The 14,532-nt window shown below is 44.2% G+C and overlaps 1 protein-coding gene across 1 annotated transcript; it reads left to right on the forward strand.

Annotated features, from left to right (window-relative positions):
* Window positions 1–644: 644 nt before the first annotated feature.
* On the forward strand, window positions 645–7,126 carry CLTA (clathrin, light chain A; the record flags this gene model as incomplete). The annotated part of the gene is made up of 6 exons (XM_010024732.1): window positions 645–682; window positions 1,848–1,965; window positions 2,952–3,063; window positions 4,396–4,449; window positions 5,643–5,678; window positions 6,665–7,126. Coding segments are annotated over 6 exons (530 nt in total), but the record flags the coding sequence as incomplete, so codon positions are not given.
* Between the last annotated feature and the right edge of the window lie 7,406 nt (window positions 7,127–14,532).

Below are 14,532 nucleotides of genomic sequence, written 5' to 3' on the forward strand. Positions count from 1 at the left end.
ATAGGTCGTTTGGGTCTTAATAACTGAAATTTTGGTTTTTTTTTTTGTTTTTTTTTTTTTTTGGGGGGGGGGGTGTTGTTTGTTTTTTTTTGTTGTTGTTGTTGTTTGTTGTTGGGTTTTTTTGTTTTGTTTTGGGTTGTTTTTTTTTTTGTTACCTGTAGTCTTCCCCTACTGAGGTTAGTAACTGTGCTCTTGGAGACTAGTGTCTTCCAACTTAGCTGCCATGTTTGAACTCATGACTTTACAGTCCTCTACCTAATACAGTTAATGACTGCTATCCACGGCTCAGGGTTAAGGACTTCATAATACCTGCCTAGTTCCCTGGTAAATGAGCATGAAGAGCTTCCAGTGTGCCATTAGCACTACTAATGTGAAACTAGGGCATACATAGCCACAGAGAAATAGAGGATACAGCAACATAATGCTGTTAGGTAAATTAGCTGTCATTTAAGATGGTGGAGCAAAATAACTTGATTTTCGGTTTGCTATTGGGTGACTTTGGTGCGGCCTCTTCTTTTCCTGAAGAGTGTATTAACGCCCACGTTAGGTACTCCAGTAAAGCTTTCCATACAAGTTACTGAAATCAGGAAATCTGGCTGTTCTGTCTTTTCTCAAATGGCTAAACTACAGCAACTTCTTTACAGGTGCTGTTGACAGAGTGGTTAATGGAGAAGTCTATCAGGTAAGATAGAAGTATTATCTGCTGTTCTACTCTGAGAACTTTACCTTAATCTAGACTAATACTTCTGATTTCTTGTCTCTACTGAACTTTCATCTCTGAAGAGGAATGTCTGTCCTGATAGCTCATTTTTTAAAGCTGTTAATATGCCTCTCCTCTGAACTTAGAGGCAACTTGAAGCAGCAGTCCATTTTTAATTATGGCTTAATAGGACATAGCCATAAGCAGACTGACAGGCTCTGTGATATGACTTAACACTGACTTGCCACTGGCTTATAAGCTGAGAGCATGCTCTGACTTCCTAGTTTAAAGCAGAGTTTTCTCAATTACTTGTTCTTTAAAGATAATTCATTTGTACTGTCAAGATTGGTGTTATAAGGAGCTGACAGAAAACATTGTACACTTCTTAGTGACATAAAGTTTCATGAAATTAAGCTGCTGGCTAAGTAGCTCAACCATAGCATGTTAGTCAGCCACACTAATGACAAAGGGAGGAAATCATGGAATCATAGAATGGTTAGGGTTGGAAGGGATGCAATCCAAATTCTGTCATGTCTGTAAAGGACATTGACTTTTAGTGTGAGTAAGTTCATAAATGTCTCTGAAGCACACAAATAAGTTACAGGGAACAATTTAAATTCCTATGTACAAAACAGTAGCAAAATAAAAAAACTACTTTCACAGCAAATATTTAAGGTGAAACAAACTGGGAGATCTCTAGGCGCTACATGGCACAATGTGGTGCTTGGCATTGTCTTCTGCTTTCTTCAGATGTAGCGCACTGGCACAGTTTGGCTTCCCTGTCAGCTTGAACTTGTGTTTGATCCCTGATTGCTAAAGACAGTCCTGTATTAACTTAGTACAGTCCTGCTGTAATCTGGCCAGACCTTTTTCATGTTAATGGTGAAAATGTGGTATCATAGAATCATAGAATAGATAGGGTTGGAAAGGACCTTAAGATCATCTAGTTCCAACCCCCCTGCCATGGGCAGGGACAACTCGCACTAAACCATGTCACCCAAGGCTCTGTCCAACCTGGCCTTGAACACTGCCATGAATGTGTTATGTGCTCAGTTTAAGTAGAGTCCTATTTTACGTAGCTTCCAGGCAGGTATCTGAAATATTCAGTTGTCATGTATTAAAGACATTGCTGTTCCTTCTCTTTAAGGAGAGTAACGGTACAAATGACTCCTGTGCTGCCACATGCCAGGTAGATCGACTGCAGTCAGAGCCAGAGAGTATTCGTAAGTGGAGAGATGAGCAAAAGGAGCGCCTGGAGCAACTTGGTAAGGAGGGAGTTCGTTGCAGTAGTTTTCTTGCTTGTGAATAACTTAATGGCAGCTTTTTCAGCAGCAGAATTCTCAACTATGTCTTCCAGCTCTTGGGAGCATAACATAATTCTTGAGGTTGAGCAGCGGGTCTGGATAAGTCTTCCAGGGAGCAGACTTAGTACTATTGTAGGAGTCAGCAAGCAAGTGGCTCTCTGAACCTTAAGAGTGTTCTTGTGGCCTGCCCTTTACTTACAAATAAGCTGACAGAAAACGAACAGCTTTTATCAGCAGAAAAGAGTGAATAAATACTTCAGACACTTTCATTTTTTTTCAAAGGATGAAGATTGCTTGTTTTGTAATACTGAGGCTGTAACTTGTCACACAGATCTTAATCTAACAGCTAAGCAGTGGACTGGTAACTAAAGAGCTGTCAAATGCAGTGATACCTGCCTGTGGACAGCTTCTGAGAGCCTGCAAACTGGTATGCTTTCCATTTAGATTAGCGAGGAGCCAGTGTGATTCTGGACAGAGCTGGCCCTGTTGTTCCTCTTCTGAGCTAGTTATGGCAGAAGAGCTTGTGCTGACCTATGGCTGGGTACAAGAGCATGCTGAGTGCCAGGCTCATTTGCTTTGTTTAAGCATAGAGGCTTTTCTGAGCTTTGTCCTAGCACTAGCATAGTGAGGTGACTGTTCCTGGTTATGAGCAGTTTGCAGGCCAGTAGACCTGCTGGACCAGTATTAGTCTACAGATGCATATCCTAAACTGAAGTGGACTGTCCTGGTTAAGCAGTGCAGGCATTCTGTTTAGCTATTTCTCTGAATTCATGGTATTTAGAGTCCTCAGGGCCTACCTAAGGGCCTACATCAGGAAGTCTCCTAACCCTTGTCTGTGTAGATCAAGCAACTGTCTGCGCTAGAGCGCACGCTGAGCCATCAGCTGAGATGTTAGCAAGATACAGTGGGAACAAACAGGACTGACAAAGTAATTCTTAAACTTTCAGATGCAAACTCACGAAAACAGGAAGCAGAATGGAAAGAGAAAGCAGTAAAGGAGTTGGAGGAGTGGTATGCAAGACAAGATGAAAAGCTCCAGAAAACAAAAGCCAGCAACAGGTAAGATTGCTTCAGTCATCTGAAGAATTATGGTACTGGGCATGAAAGCAGTGGGGGGTGAAAATAGTTCTAGTATGTCCCATGGCACTAGTCCTTCAGACCATTAAAGTAACCTCTTTTACTAAGAAATGGGCCTCCAGCAGTAGACTATCTTTTTAGGTTTTCTTATCTAGATTACATGTCCCAAGAATATCAAGAGAAAGCACTAAGATGATCATGAACCAGAATTACTGAAGATTCTTTAAGACACCAAGTTTGACTGTGGCCAGAAAAAGTTTTAATCTACCCACTTGCTTGCACACTTCTAGCTGCACAGGAATTGTAATTACCTGCCTTGAGACTAGCAATCTTACTTGCTGTCTGTAGAATACATGGAAGTGGCCTTCTAGTTAGTCTTTGGTACAAAGTATTTCATTAGATATCTTAAAACCTTTGGCTGCTCCTTTTGGAAACATTTGAAAAATAACCTGGCTCAGTTCTGCTAGTGAAGAATTAAATGCTGATTCTGCCTAGGTAGGGTTTGAATTGTGCAATTATGGGCCCTGGGGCAAAAACTAGTGACTGCTAGTGTGGTAGGCACTTCTACTTTCTTAGAAAGTTCCCTGTGGGATTTGGACTTAAAGCTACATGAAGGTAAATGTGATGGTACTGACTTAATAACATTTAGGTCTCTACTTCTGACCTAGGGTTACTAGTGTCACTCTATCCAGGTAGTCATCAGGGCTGCTTTATACTTCAGGAACCCACAGACTTCAAGATTAACTGTTTTATTGAACTGCTATTTTTATTATCAAAATGAACAGCAGGTAAGTAGAGCCCTGGGTAGACTCTGCTTCCTATAGAAGTCTGGATTTGACACATCCATTTGCTGAGGTGCAGTCTGTTGGCTGGGCCAAGAAAGATAACAGGATTGGCACTACTCTAGCTGGTGGCCTGAGTTTATGATGCCCCCATGGCTTTATTATGGCTGGTATTTGAGTGCAGATATGCCTTCTAGAGCAGGGTCCACAAGTGTTGCACAGGAGTGTTTGGCATTCACATCTGTCTCATAATGTAGGTTCCATCCACTGGAAACAGCCTAACACTGACCCTGGGACTCTAGCCCTAAACTAGCCGGTCCCAACTTGCAGGATGTAGCAGAGCTTTTGTGTGCCCCTCTGAGCCAGGGGCTTAATGGAGATGTTCCCTGTAGTAGCTGCTTTCCTGTAGTAAGTCTTGGTGAAACAAGGTTAAAGTGGTTGTTAAAACTGACTTCAGCTCTGTTCTCTACTTCTCATCCTTATCTCTTTTCTCCTGCCTGCTTGCCTGCCTGTTGGACTACTTGCTACCTAGGGTGGCAGATGAAGCTTTCTACAAACAACCCTTCGCTGACGTGATTGGTTATGTGTATGTTGCTTAACTACTAATTCTGTTTTGCTAGTCAACTAGGCAATGAGGATGATTGGAAATAGTGCTGAATGTCTGTCTGAGGGTGATTGCTGCATGCTTCAGGGCAGTATAAGCCATTAAACAGCCTTTGCTTTTTGGACTGGCTCTGATCTGCAGTATTCCTGTCTGCGCACTGCACAGCACTTTCATATTAAGTCATGTAGTGTACATACTACTGGAATTTTGGTGATGACTTCAGTAGTCTTCAGGTGTAGGAGTTTACAGTTGTTTCCAGGCCAGTGAACACTGCTTACAAGATGCTTTGCTGGGTGCGTGGGTTAGCATCTGCAGTCTCACACGGGTTCTTTATTTAGCCCTAGTAACTTCCATGAAGCAATACAATGTTTAATTGTATTCTTTGTAAGAGCCACTGAGCTCCATCTGTGCTCATTGTCTACATAATCAGGAAAACATTCAAGCCGTACTTGCACATAAAGCTCCATAAGCCAAGGAAGGTAGAAAGGAATCACATGCCATAAATCGGAGTAGAAGAGGTATGTGCATATAGGAATAGGCTGCTGTGAGAGAGCAGATGAAAAGTACGAGCAGGTGCTATTTGAAAATCAGTGATAGCTGCTGGGAGAATGTTTAGGAGCAGCTCTGTAGGCATTTTGCCAGCCTAATGTCTCAATGGGAATGCAGCTGTGACTGTGCTAGGTTCTGTGGGATGGAAAGATAGCAGTGTTCATTGGCTTGTTTTAATTTATTCTCTTAGTTTGTAGACTTGAATTAAAAGATAGCCATGTCACAGATTCTAAGGTGGCACCTTTAAAAGGTGTATTGGTGAACCATGGTGTGGCTTTGAGTGCACCAGTATTGATGGTTCAGTGTGGAATTCATTACCTAACTGTTGCTGAATGTAAACCAAGACTTGTGAAATGATGGATTTACAGGTGGTGTTTGACTTTTCTGAATCCTCCTGGAGCTGATTTTGATATATGTTTTTCCCAATAAACCCCTTATTTTCGTATATCCCATGCAATTGTGCAGTGAGAGTGCTGCATAATAAAACAGGCAGCCTATTTCCTGAATGTAGGCTAAGCTACTGGTGCATGTTCAGCCAGCTGATCATCTGCATTAAACTCATTCTCATTTTCTATATCTGACTTAAACTTTCTCTCCTTGTTTCTTTTCTTCTCTTCACCTTTAAGCACAAACATAAATCATCCTTGCTACAGCCTAGAACAGTTAAGTAAAAAAAATCTTCGCTGCCCCCTAAGTGTCATGTCACATAAAATAGCGGTGTCGTAGTGACCCTTGTCTTCAGTGGTGTCTGTAACCTCCTCATCCCTGTGAATAGTGCTCATGGGAGCGTCATCTTCACTGCTTTCTCTGTACTGCTTGTTGGAGTAGATGGATTTGGTTTGATCTCTTGATGCTTTACTGCTCTTGCACTTAGACAACTGACAGGGCCCTGGAGATCATGTAAACTCGATGCTGGAGTGTTATCCCTGCATTGAGGCAATGCTGTTGGCAGCATAGCAATGACAAAAGGAGACAGCTGGGAAGCCACTGGTACTAACCTGGATGTAATGTACAAAGCCTCTTTAGAGTCTTCTTAGGATGGGAGCTCCTGTGGGCTGACCTCAGTGAGTCATGCCCTTTGCTAAGATATGTATTAGTCTGTAACATCCACAAGCATGGAACTTAATTCGTAAATTCCTTTTGATTAATGCTGCTTTGCTACAGCACTGCGAGTCATCAGCAGATAGTTTTATGATAGCCAGTAGGTCTTGGGGCTGATGTAAACCCCTCAAATGGAAACTATTTTTGCTTGCAGGGAGTTGTAAATTTCCATTTGACTAGTGTCCAATGTAAGCTGTCAGATGGCAAAGGCTTAACTAGCTAAGACTTGGGTGTTTCTCTATAAATAAAATGCCTACATAGGGGTACCTTACTGCCTGGCAGATTGTGTGGTGACTCAGTAACAGTTCTTAGAACCAAACACCTGTATTCCAACATTTTACACAGCAATCTCTGCTTGTGCATAGCACACTACTGCAGCATACTTTCATCTCCAGGGTTGGGGCAGTGGGAGCTTAAGTGGCCATTATGTCCACCAGCAGCTGCCAGGTCACATTTCTTATGAAACGTGCTGAAACTGCATCCTGTAAGAGGGAAGGAGTGCCTTCTGTGCTGGGCATTAACACAAGGTGCATTGCATTGCTTTTAGGGCAGCTGAAGAAGCCTTTGTGAATGATGCAGAAGACATTTTTCCGGGCACTGAGTGGGAACGTGTGGCTCAGCTCTGTGACTTTAATCCCAAGTCTAGTAAGCAGGCAAAAGATGTGTCCCGCATGCGTTCAGTCCTCATCTCACTCAAGCAGGCTCCGCTGGTTCGCTGAAGGAGAGCGTGATGAAAACACTTACAGATGCAATATCCTAACCTTACTCAGAGAAGCTATGTTTGCAGTAATTGGATTAACTGTTTCAAAATTTATTTTTTTTTTTTTTAATTTTTTGGACCAAACATCATGATGTATCTAGAGCTGATCATTGTTCGATTGCATGTTTTGACTCGTGTTTCCTTTCTGTGTCTGAAATGGGAGAATCTCCAAAACTAGTCTCTGTGCTGTTGTGCACAGAGATGTCACTTCCCACATTACTGATATTAAAGATCTGTTAAACAGCAAAATGTGTTGACTTTGGATGAATTAAGATCTGCTCCCTTTCGACAGGGGGTGTTTGAATTGAGTATGTGTAGACCTTTATTTCAGTTGGTGCTGATTTCACCTTGCTGCTGACTGTCCAGCCAGTGATGTTCCTCGTCTCTGGGAGGATGTCCTGCTTGTCTTTATAAGCTTTCCTAAAGCTCTTGAGAGCTTTAGTTTAAAAACTGCTTCTCCATCCAGTTTATCGCCCAAGATGTAAGCTGTAAGAAACAGGAGCAGGAGGCTGGTTAAGGAGCTTATCTCATTTGTAGTGGAACTGAGGATACTGTCGTCTTCAGGTAAGCAATCCTGTGTAGTTTCCTGCTGTCACTCCAGCTGCACATCTTAAGCTGGAAATGCAGTACAGGGCACTGCACAGTTAAAGCCTTTAACATTATACTGCATGTTTTTTTTCTGTCATATGCCCAGTGCTGGCTTCATACGCAAAGTCCTGCCGTGCAGAGGCTGTCTGGGTGTTTCTGAACTGTGTCCTTGTCCTTACTGACTCTTGCAGACACTTTCTCCCACTAAGGTGGTGGACTGGAGATTTGGAGAGTGAGAGAAGGGAAGACTTGACCTTACTATTCCTCATCTACTGGCTCGGAGCCCTGTCTGCCAAGGTGGTTAAATTTTGAAACAAACTGATCCAGACAATCTGTTCTGCTGCTTCCTTGGCTCTAATATCACCCAGCATTCACAGGGGCTGTGTTCTAGCCTTGCTCTGGTAAGACTCGCCTTAGCTGCTTATCTTGTAAGACTGGTGTGTTCAGTCTCATACATTGTATTAGTGGTGGTAAATGGCATCACATTTAGTCGGTGACTGGACACTAGTGGTGTCCCTCAGGGCTCAGTACTGTGGCTGGTGTTGTTCAGTTCACTGATGATCTGGATGAGGGGATCGAGTGCACCCTTGGTATATTTGTGGATGACACCAAATTGGGCAGGAGTGTTGATCAGCTGGAGTGTAGGAAGGCTCTGCAGAGGGATCTGGACAGGCTGGATTACACAAAGGTGTGAGGTTCAACAAGGCAAAGTGCCAGGTTCTGCACTTTGTCCACAACAACCCTAAGCAATGCTTGGGATAGAGTGGCTGAAAAGCTGCTTGGCAGAAAAGGACATGGGGGTGCTGACTGATGGAGCTGAACATGAGCCAGCTTGTGCCCAGGCAGCCCAGAAGGCCAATGGCATCCTGGCCTGTAGCACCAACCTGTATCAGCACTAGTGTGGCCAGCAGGGCCAGGGCAGTGATCATCCCCCTGCACTGGGCACTGGTGAGGCTGCACCTCGAATCCTGTGTTCAGTTCTGGGCCCCTCACTGCAAGAGAGGCATTGAGGTGCTGGAGCGGGTCCAGAGAAGGGCAACGGAGCTGGTGAAGGGCCTGGAGCACAAGTGTGATGAGGAATGGCTGAGGGACCTGGGGGGTTTAGTCTGGAGAAGAGAAGGCTCAGGGGGGACCTTATCGCTCTCTACAACTACCTGGAAGGAGGATGGAGCCAGGAGGTGGCTGGTCTCTGCTCCCAAGGAACAAGGGATAGGACAAGAGGAAACGGCCTTAAGCTGCGCCAGGGGAGGTTCAGACTGGATATTAGGAACAATTTCTTCCCTGAAAGGGTGGTCAGTCACTGGAACAGGCTGCCCAGGGCACTGATTGAATCACTGTTCCTGCAGGTATTTAGAAGGTGTGTAGACATGACGCTTAGTGGAATGTTTTAATGGACTTGGCAGTGTTAGATGCATGGCTGTACTTGATCTTAAAGGTCTTTTCCAACCTAAGTGATTCTATGGTTATTTCACCATTTTAATCAAAGACATGGTAGCCTCTCTGATGTGTAACAGAAGTGCTGCAATACCCTTTGTGAAGGTTAGTCCAGGCAGTTTGAAGAGGGCTGCAGATGCAGATTAAAACTTGCAAACATTCAGGGACGTGCTATGCAGCAGCCCTGTCCCTTCGGTGGGTGAGGTGCTGAATACATGGTTGCCACTTGGGCTTCAACAGTTAAGTTGTACGTTGCTGTTGTTCATGTCTGTGAGCGACAAGCTTGTGTTTGCATGTGTATTCACAAGCTATTGATGAGTGGTGGTGAAAATGACAGTAGACCACAGGCCTGGAGGCTGAATTCTGTGGAAGATTAAAGCAGGAAATTTTTTTCTGAACTTCACAGGGATACCACCGGTAAGTTTAACAGGACTGAAGCACAGAGCAAGTACGTGGAATACTGGTACTTGGTGCTAGCCTTCACCTGGACTGAGAACGTCCTTTTTTCTGCTCACCCCCAAATTCCGCAAAGGCCTCAAAAATGAATTAGTAATTAAATAAAGTCCCCTGCATTACATATACAGTGTTTAAACTGTTAATTTGAATTTACTGGAATTTGAGAGATCACCACTTGAGGGGTTCCTGCACAGAGTTGTGGAACTTACTAATCACCACACTGTCCTCAAGGACATTTTATCTTGCCAAAGGCATGGTTTGGAGCGGCAGTCCAGGAGAATGGGCAGACTCTCAAGTTCAAGGGCAAAGCAATGTTACAGAAGTTAAAGCAGCTGGGTTTGCAGGAGCTAACTGTGCAGGTTGTTTTGTGTACACCATCTAGCTGGAACAATTCACAAGCAGCTCTGTGGGTTTTGGTTATCTCCTCTAGCTCTCGTGCTGAGATTTTGTAGATTTTTCTCTCTGCTTTAATTTTACATTCACGTGTGCTAGCTCACTGTCTTCTTACCTCCTGTATCGGTGCTGTTACATAATCACAGACAAGCTGAGGTCGGAAGGGCCTTGTCGGTCATCTGGCCCAACCCTCTCTGCTCAAGCAGTGCCACCATTTAGAGCTGTGTGCCCAGGACCATGTCCAGGCAGCTTTTGAAGGTCTGCAAGGGGGCAGACTCCAACACCTCTGTGGGCAACCTGTGCCAGTGCTCAGTCACACTCACACTGTGAGGAAGCGTTTGCTCGTGTTGAAGTGGAGCCTCCTGTGTTTCAGTCTGTGCCCATTGCCTCTGGTGCTGTCACTGGGCACCACTGAACAGAGTCCAGCTCTGTCCTCTTTGCAGCCTCCCTATTTGTATGCACTGATGAGATCCCCTGGAGCCTTTTCTTCTCCAGGCTGAACATCTCAGCTCTGTCAGCCTGTTCTCACAGGAGAGACACTTCTGTCCCTTTTGTCATCTTTGCGGCCCTTTGTTGGACTCTCCCCAGTGTGTCCATGTCTTTGTACTGGGAAGCCCAGAGCCGCACCCAGCACTCCATATGTGGCCTCACCAGTAGTGTCGCCTCACTAGTGCTCTGCTCAGACCTTCTGTGTCTGAGATTTTAGGTACTCAGACCTTGTGACACTGTGTGAAAGAATACTGAGCTTTATTTGGGCAAATCCCAGACCTTGTCTGTGCTTCTGAACACTGATTTGTTTCCTCCCGGGGCAGCATCTGTGGCACTGTGACTTCATGTGACAATTCTGTGCTACCTCTGGCCTAGCTGAGCATACTCACCTCTCTGTCCTGGCCTTAACTTCCCACTCTTGCTGCTTGTCTCCATAGTGTGTAGCTGATGCAGAAAACTGAGTCAGTGTCAGTCAGTGGAATCTGGAAGAAAACCCTATACTGTTCCTATCCTTCAAACAAACCCCTGCTGCACATGCGCCATGATCTCATGCAACACTGAGAGAGAAGCTTCAGACTCCTGAATACATCCTGGTATAGAACTCGCTTTGTTTAGCTTGTGATGGGATGGCAGCCAGCAGCAAGCCAGTGTGAAGTGATAATGTAGAGAACGGGGGGGATGAGGAGAAAGAAGGTCGTGGAGCCTGAAGATGGTAGTGCTGCATCTTCATCCTCTGAGCGTGAGGAGCGTGAGGAACATGGGCAACACTTTTAAAGTATCCATAACCCAGCATGCTATGGCTTGCCTGTTTCTTGCTGATGCTTTTTTCTGAGCAGCTGGTGAAGAGGGAAATGTATAGTTCGCTGACTTGTATTTTAGAATGGAGCGGGTGGGTGTCTGCTGCCTTTGAGAAGAGAATGCCTCCGTTAGTCACTGACCTGTGGACGTGTTCTGTACAGGAGGGTTGTGCTGCAGCAGCACACTGTGGCACTGGCTGGTACCGCGGCTGGGGCTGCAGGATCCTTAGATGTTGCTGACATCCCAGCCCCTAGTGGTATGACTGGTAGGGAATGCTCCGTTTGAATGCTTGGCATGTTGTACTCCGAGAAAGTAAGGGCTGCTCAGCACTGTTCAAAAGGAGTGCTGCGCCTTGCATCAGTATTGCAAGTTTCACTGACAGTGACGGGCGATTCCTGTGTTGCCATGTGCAGAAAATTCACTGTGCTTGAGCCGTGAGCTATGGATGAGGTAAAATCTTAGTAGCTTTTTAAAAAGTGCTGTATCCATGTTTATCACGGGACTGTGAAATTCAAATGAAAAATATAGTGACTTTTGGTAAAAAAAAAAAAAAAATCAGGATATTTCTTCAAAATTTTACATTAAATGCAGTCTGTGTACACTTCTTGTCACAGAAATTTTAAATGCACATTCTGTGCTTCATGGAAGAGAAATCTGGAAGGCCCAGTATTCAGAACACCTACAGGTACAGACTTACAGCAGTAGTGGTCTAATACTAACAGCAAGGCAAAAGTGGTGTGGAAACAAGTTACCTCTTTTTAAACTTAACACAGAAAAATGTGTGCTTTCCAGCATGCAAAGCTTTGTTCAGTGAGTGGCAACAGCCTAACAATGGTCTGTGATTAGTTAAGGGTTCAACTGATACCTGTGTGAACCCAAAAGCTTCCCTCAGTTATGAAAGCAGCAGAAAGAACCGTTGGTATTACTTGTCTCATTACCTTGCTCAGTCTGAAACAGCAGGCACCTTCATCTGATTTTGTACCAAACTGCGGTGTATGAGCAGCAGGTGGTTTTGGCACCACAGCTAAGTACATGATTTGATCCTGTGTTGTGTGAATTTGCCAAATAAACCAGCCCAGAAATGCGGCAATTATATGTGCAAACTTCAGCAAGGCTTAAGAAAAAACTTACACAACGCCTAAGAAAAACTTTTGTGTGTGTTCTTCAGAATCTCATGAGCATGTTTAGTTGTTACTGAACACAGTGTGCCCACAGTCAAAGCATCTGCTTTCAGGTTATGAAACGAACATAGCTTGGTGCCTGACTAAACAGCCGTGCTAAAGATGTAACTCCAGCATGTCAGCTGCGAAAGCCACTAGTTCTGATGTGCCCCTGAGAAACCACTTTCCAAACAGCTATCTGGAATACTTCGAGGGGTGTACATACAGCCCAGGTGTCTCACCTTTACCAGTGCCAGTGAGTTCTCCACAGCATTTCAGAGGGACATAGTGACTAGATTTCACTGATGCAGACTGGAGCACGAACTCCATCTTTACCTTACTTGTGTGATATATTTTTGTGATACAAACTTGATATTGCCACCATTGGCAATATGTCCGTGTTTGATACACTCAAATGGAGGAAGTGCTTCAAAAACAACAGAAGGCTGAGGCATTTGTTAATTCTGCATGTCTAGATGGCAGATCTGAGACTCAGAATATTGAATAACTAATCTTGCTGCTCAGACCAAAAAGATGATGTGGTACTAATTTGCTATGTGGCTTGCAAAGCATCAGCAATGATCTGTAAAAAGATAGCTAACAAAATTGAAGTGGGCTCCTTATGGTCCCAAGTCCATGCTGTTTGCATTTCTGTGCTTGGGCAGAGCTGTCTTTGAGTAGAACAGTTGTGTTCCACCAGATACAAGGATAATGAGCAATGAGGTTTCTTATACTGGTTACGTGGATTACAAGCTACAGTACAATATCAAGTCCCTCTCTAACCTTTTGGCACTCTGCTAGTGCTTGCTCATGCAATGCTGATTATAAACATGCACGTCCATGAGGAATCTCCCCCTGCCCAAGCTCTCGAGTGTGCTACGCAGTTGTTTTAAGGGCTGGACAGTGGCACTCTTGCCAAGGCTTCAGCAGTTAGGATACTGCCTGCAAAAACTAACCTCCTCCTACAAAAGACAGGATCAGCAGATGCTGCCAAGGCAGGTAATGAGAACACAAATGCAGCTTTAGGTTCTGAAATGCTGGTAACAGCTGGAAAAGAGATTTTGGCTGTTGTCTTCTGTTTTTACTCCCCCTCTTCCCTCCTAGAAATGGATGTAAAGATTTATCCTCACTGGAGTCATAACTTCCATGGTATGGGCTGTTCCAAAGGAGACAGTGCCAGCAACAAGTGAACAGAGATCACAGAGTGCTGCAGATGTTCTGTGAGCACCTGATGTTCACTCCCCCTGGGGCTGGATAGGTACCATTAGGACCTCATGTCCTCAAAACCTGTGGTCCACAATAAAGCCCCTGAAGTGTAAAGGAGGTTTCTGAACAAGGAAGGAAGGAAAACCAAGTAAAAGCACTATTATGCTATTAAATATGATTCTTTAATTCTTTCCAATTTTATAAACCCACAACCTTCTCAGGGAAAACTTCAAGGACTTCTGCACCACGTGCACTTAAGCAGCAGCTTCTTGTCCAGTTGACAAACACAAACATTTTCAAATGCATATGAAGAACCATTTTCTTAACAACACAAAACATTAAAGGTGTTTACAGAAAAACATTTCCAATGTGTTTTAGTCTCTTTGTGCCTGCACCCTCCCTTCACCTTCCAAGGAAAAACATATCTGAGGTCAAGATACCAAAAATAAAGAACTTCAGGAGGACTGGAAAGCAAAAGCCTGGTCCCACTTTTATTCAGGATTACTTGCGAAGCTAGAGGCTATTTCTCCTTGACCCACTTGAGGAGCTACCACTCTGGTACTGAAGTCAGTGGGAATCACCAAGTAAACCAAGACAGAGGGGGAAAGGAAGTAAGAACCCCTGGTGCCACAAAGCCTACTACAACTTTGCAAATGGTTAAGAGCCAGTATTTACTGATTCTGAGAAGAACTACGGTATAGAGGCTGCACTGTTATTCCTGGAAACATCAAGGAGATGTCGTGGTTCTAAAATCCGCTGTGAAGTGTGAGATCTCAGTAATCATTCCTTTGTAAGAGAGGATGAAATGAAGGCAACTTGTGTAGACTATATCCCAGAATTAGTCAGTGGAGTTGTTTACTACACTAACAGCTATTCAGGCCAAGATTATTGTGTAGCAGCGGGCAACGGTTACAGAAAACTGGTTCATTATGGTTGGAGAAGAAGTCTGAATGTGGAAATAGCCCTTTCTAATTCCCTTGAAGTACTAGTACTAGCTTCTGAGAATATCATTAGCGGCTGAGTCAGACATCAAAACAGGCCATTAAATCCAGTGCAGAGGATGGACGGTCTTGTGACCATTCCTCCACAGGTACCTTCTTTCTGGGATGGCTGATTAGCTAGATGGGTCTG

Source organism: Nestor notabilis, unplaced genomic scaffold, assembly GCF_000696875.1.
Source record: "Nestor notabilis isolate BGI_N333 unplaced genomic scaffold, ASM69687v1 scaffold2742, whole genome shotgun sequence".
NCBI lineage: Eukaryota > Metazoa > Chordata > Aves > Psittaciformes > Psittacidae > Nestor > Nestor notabilis.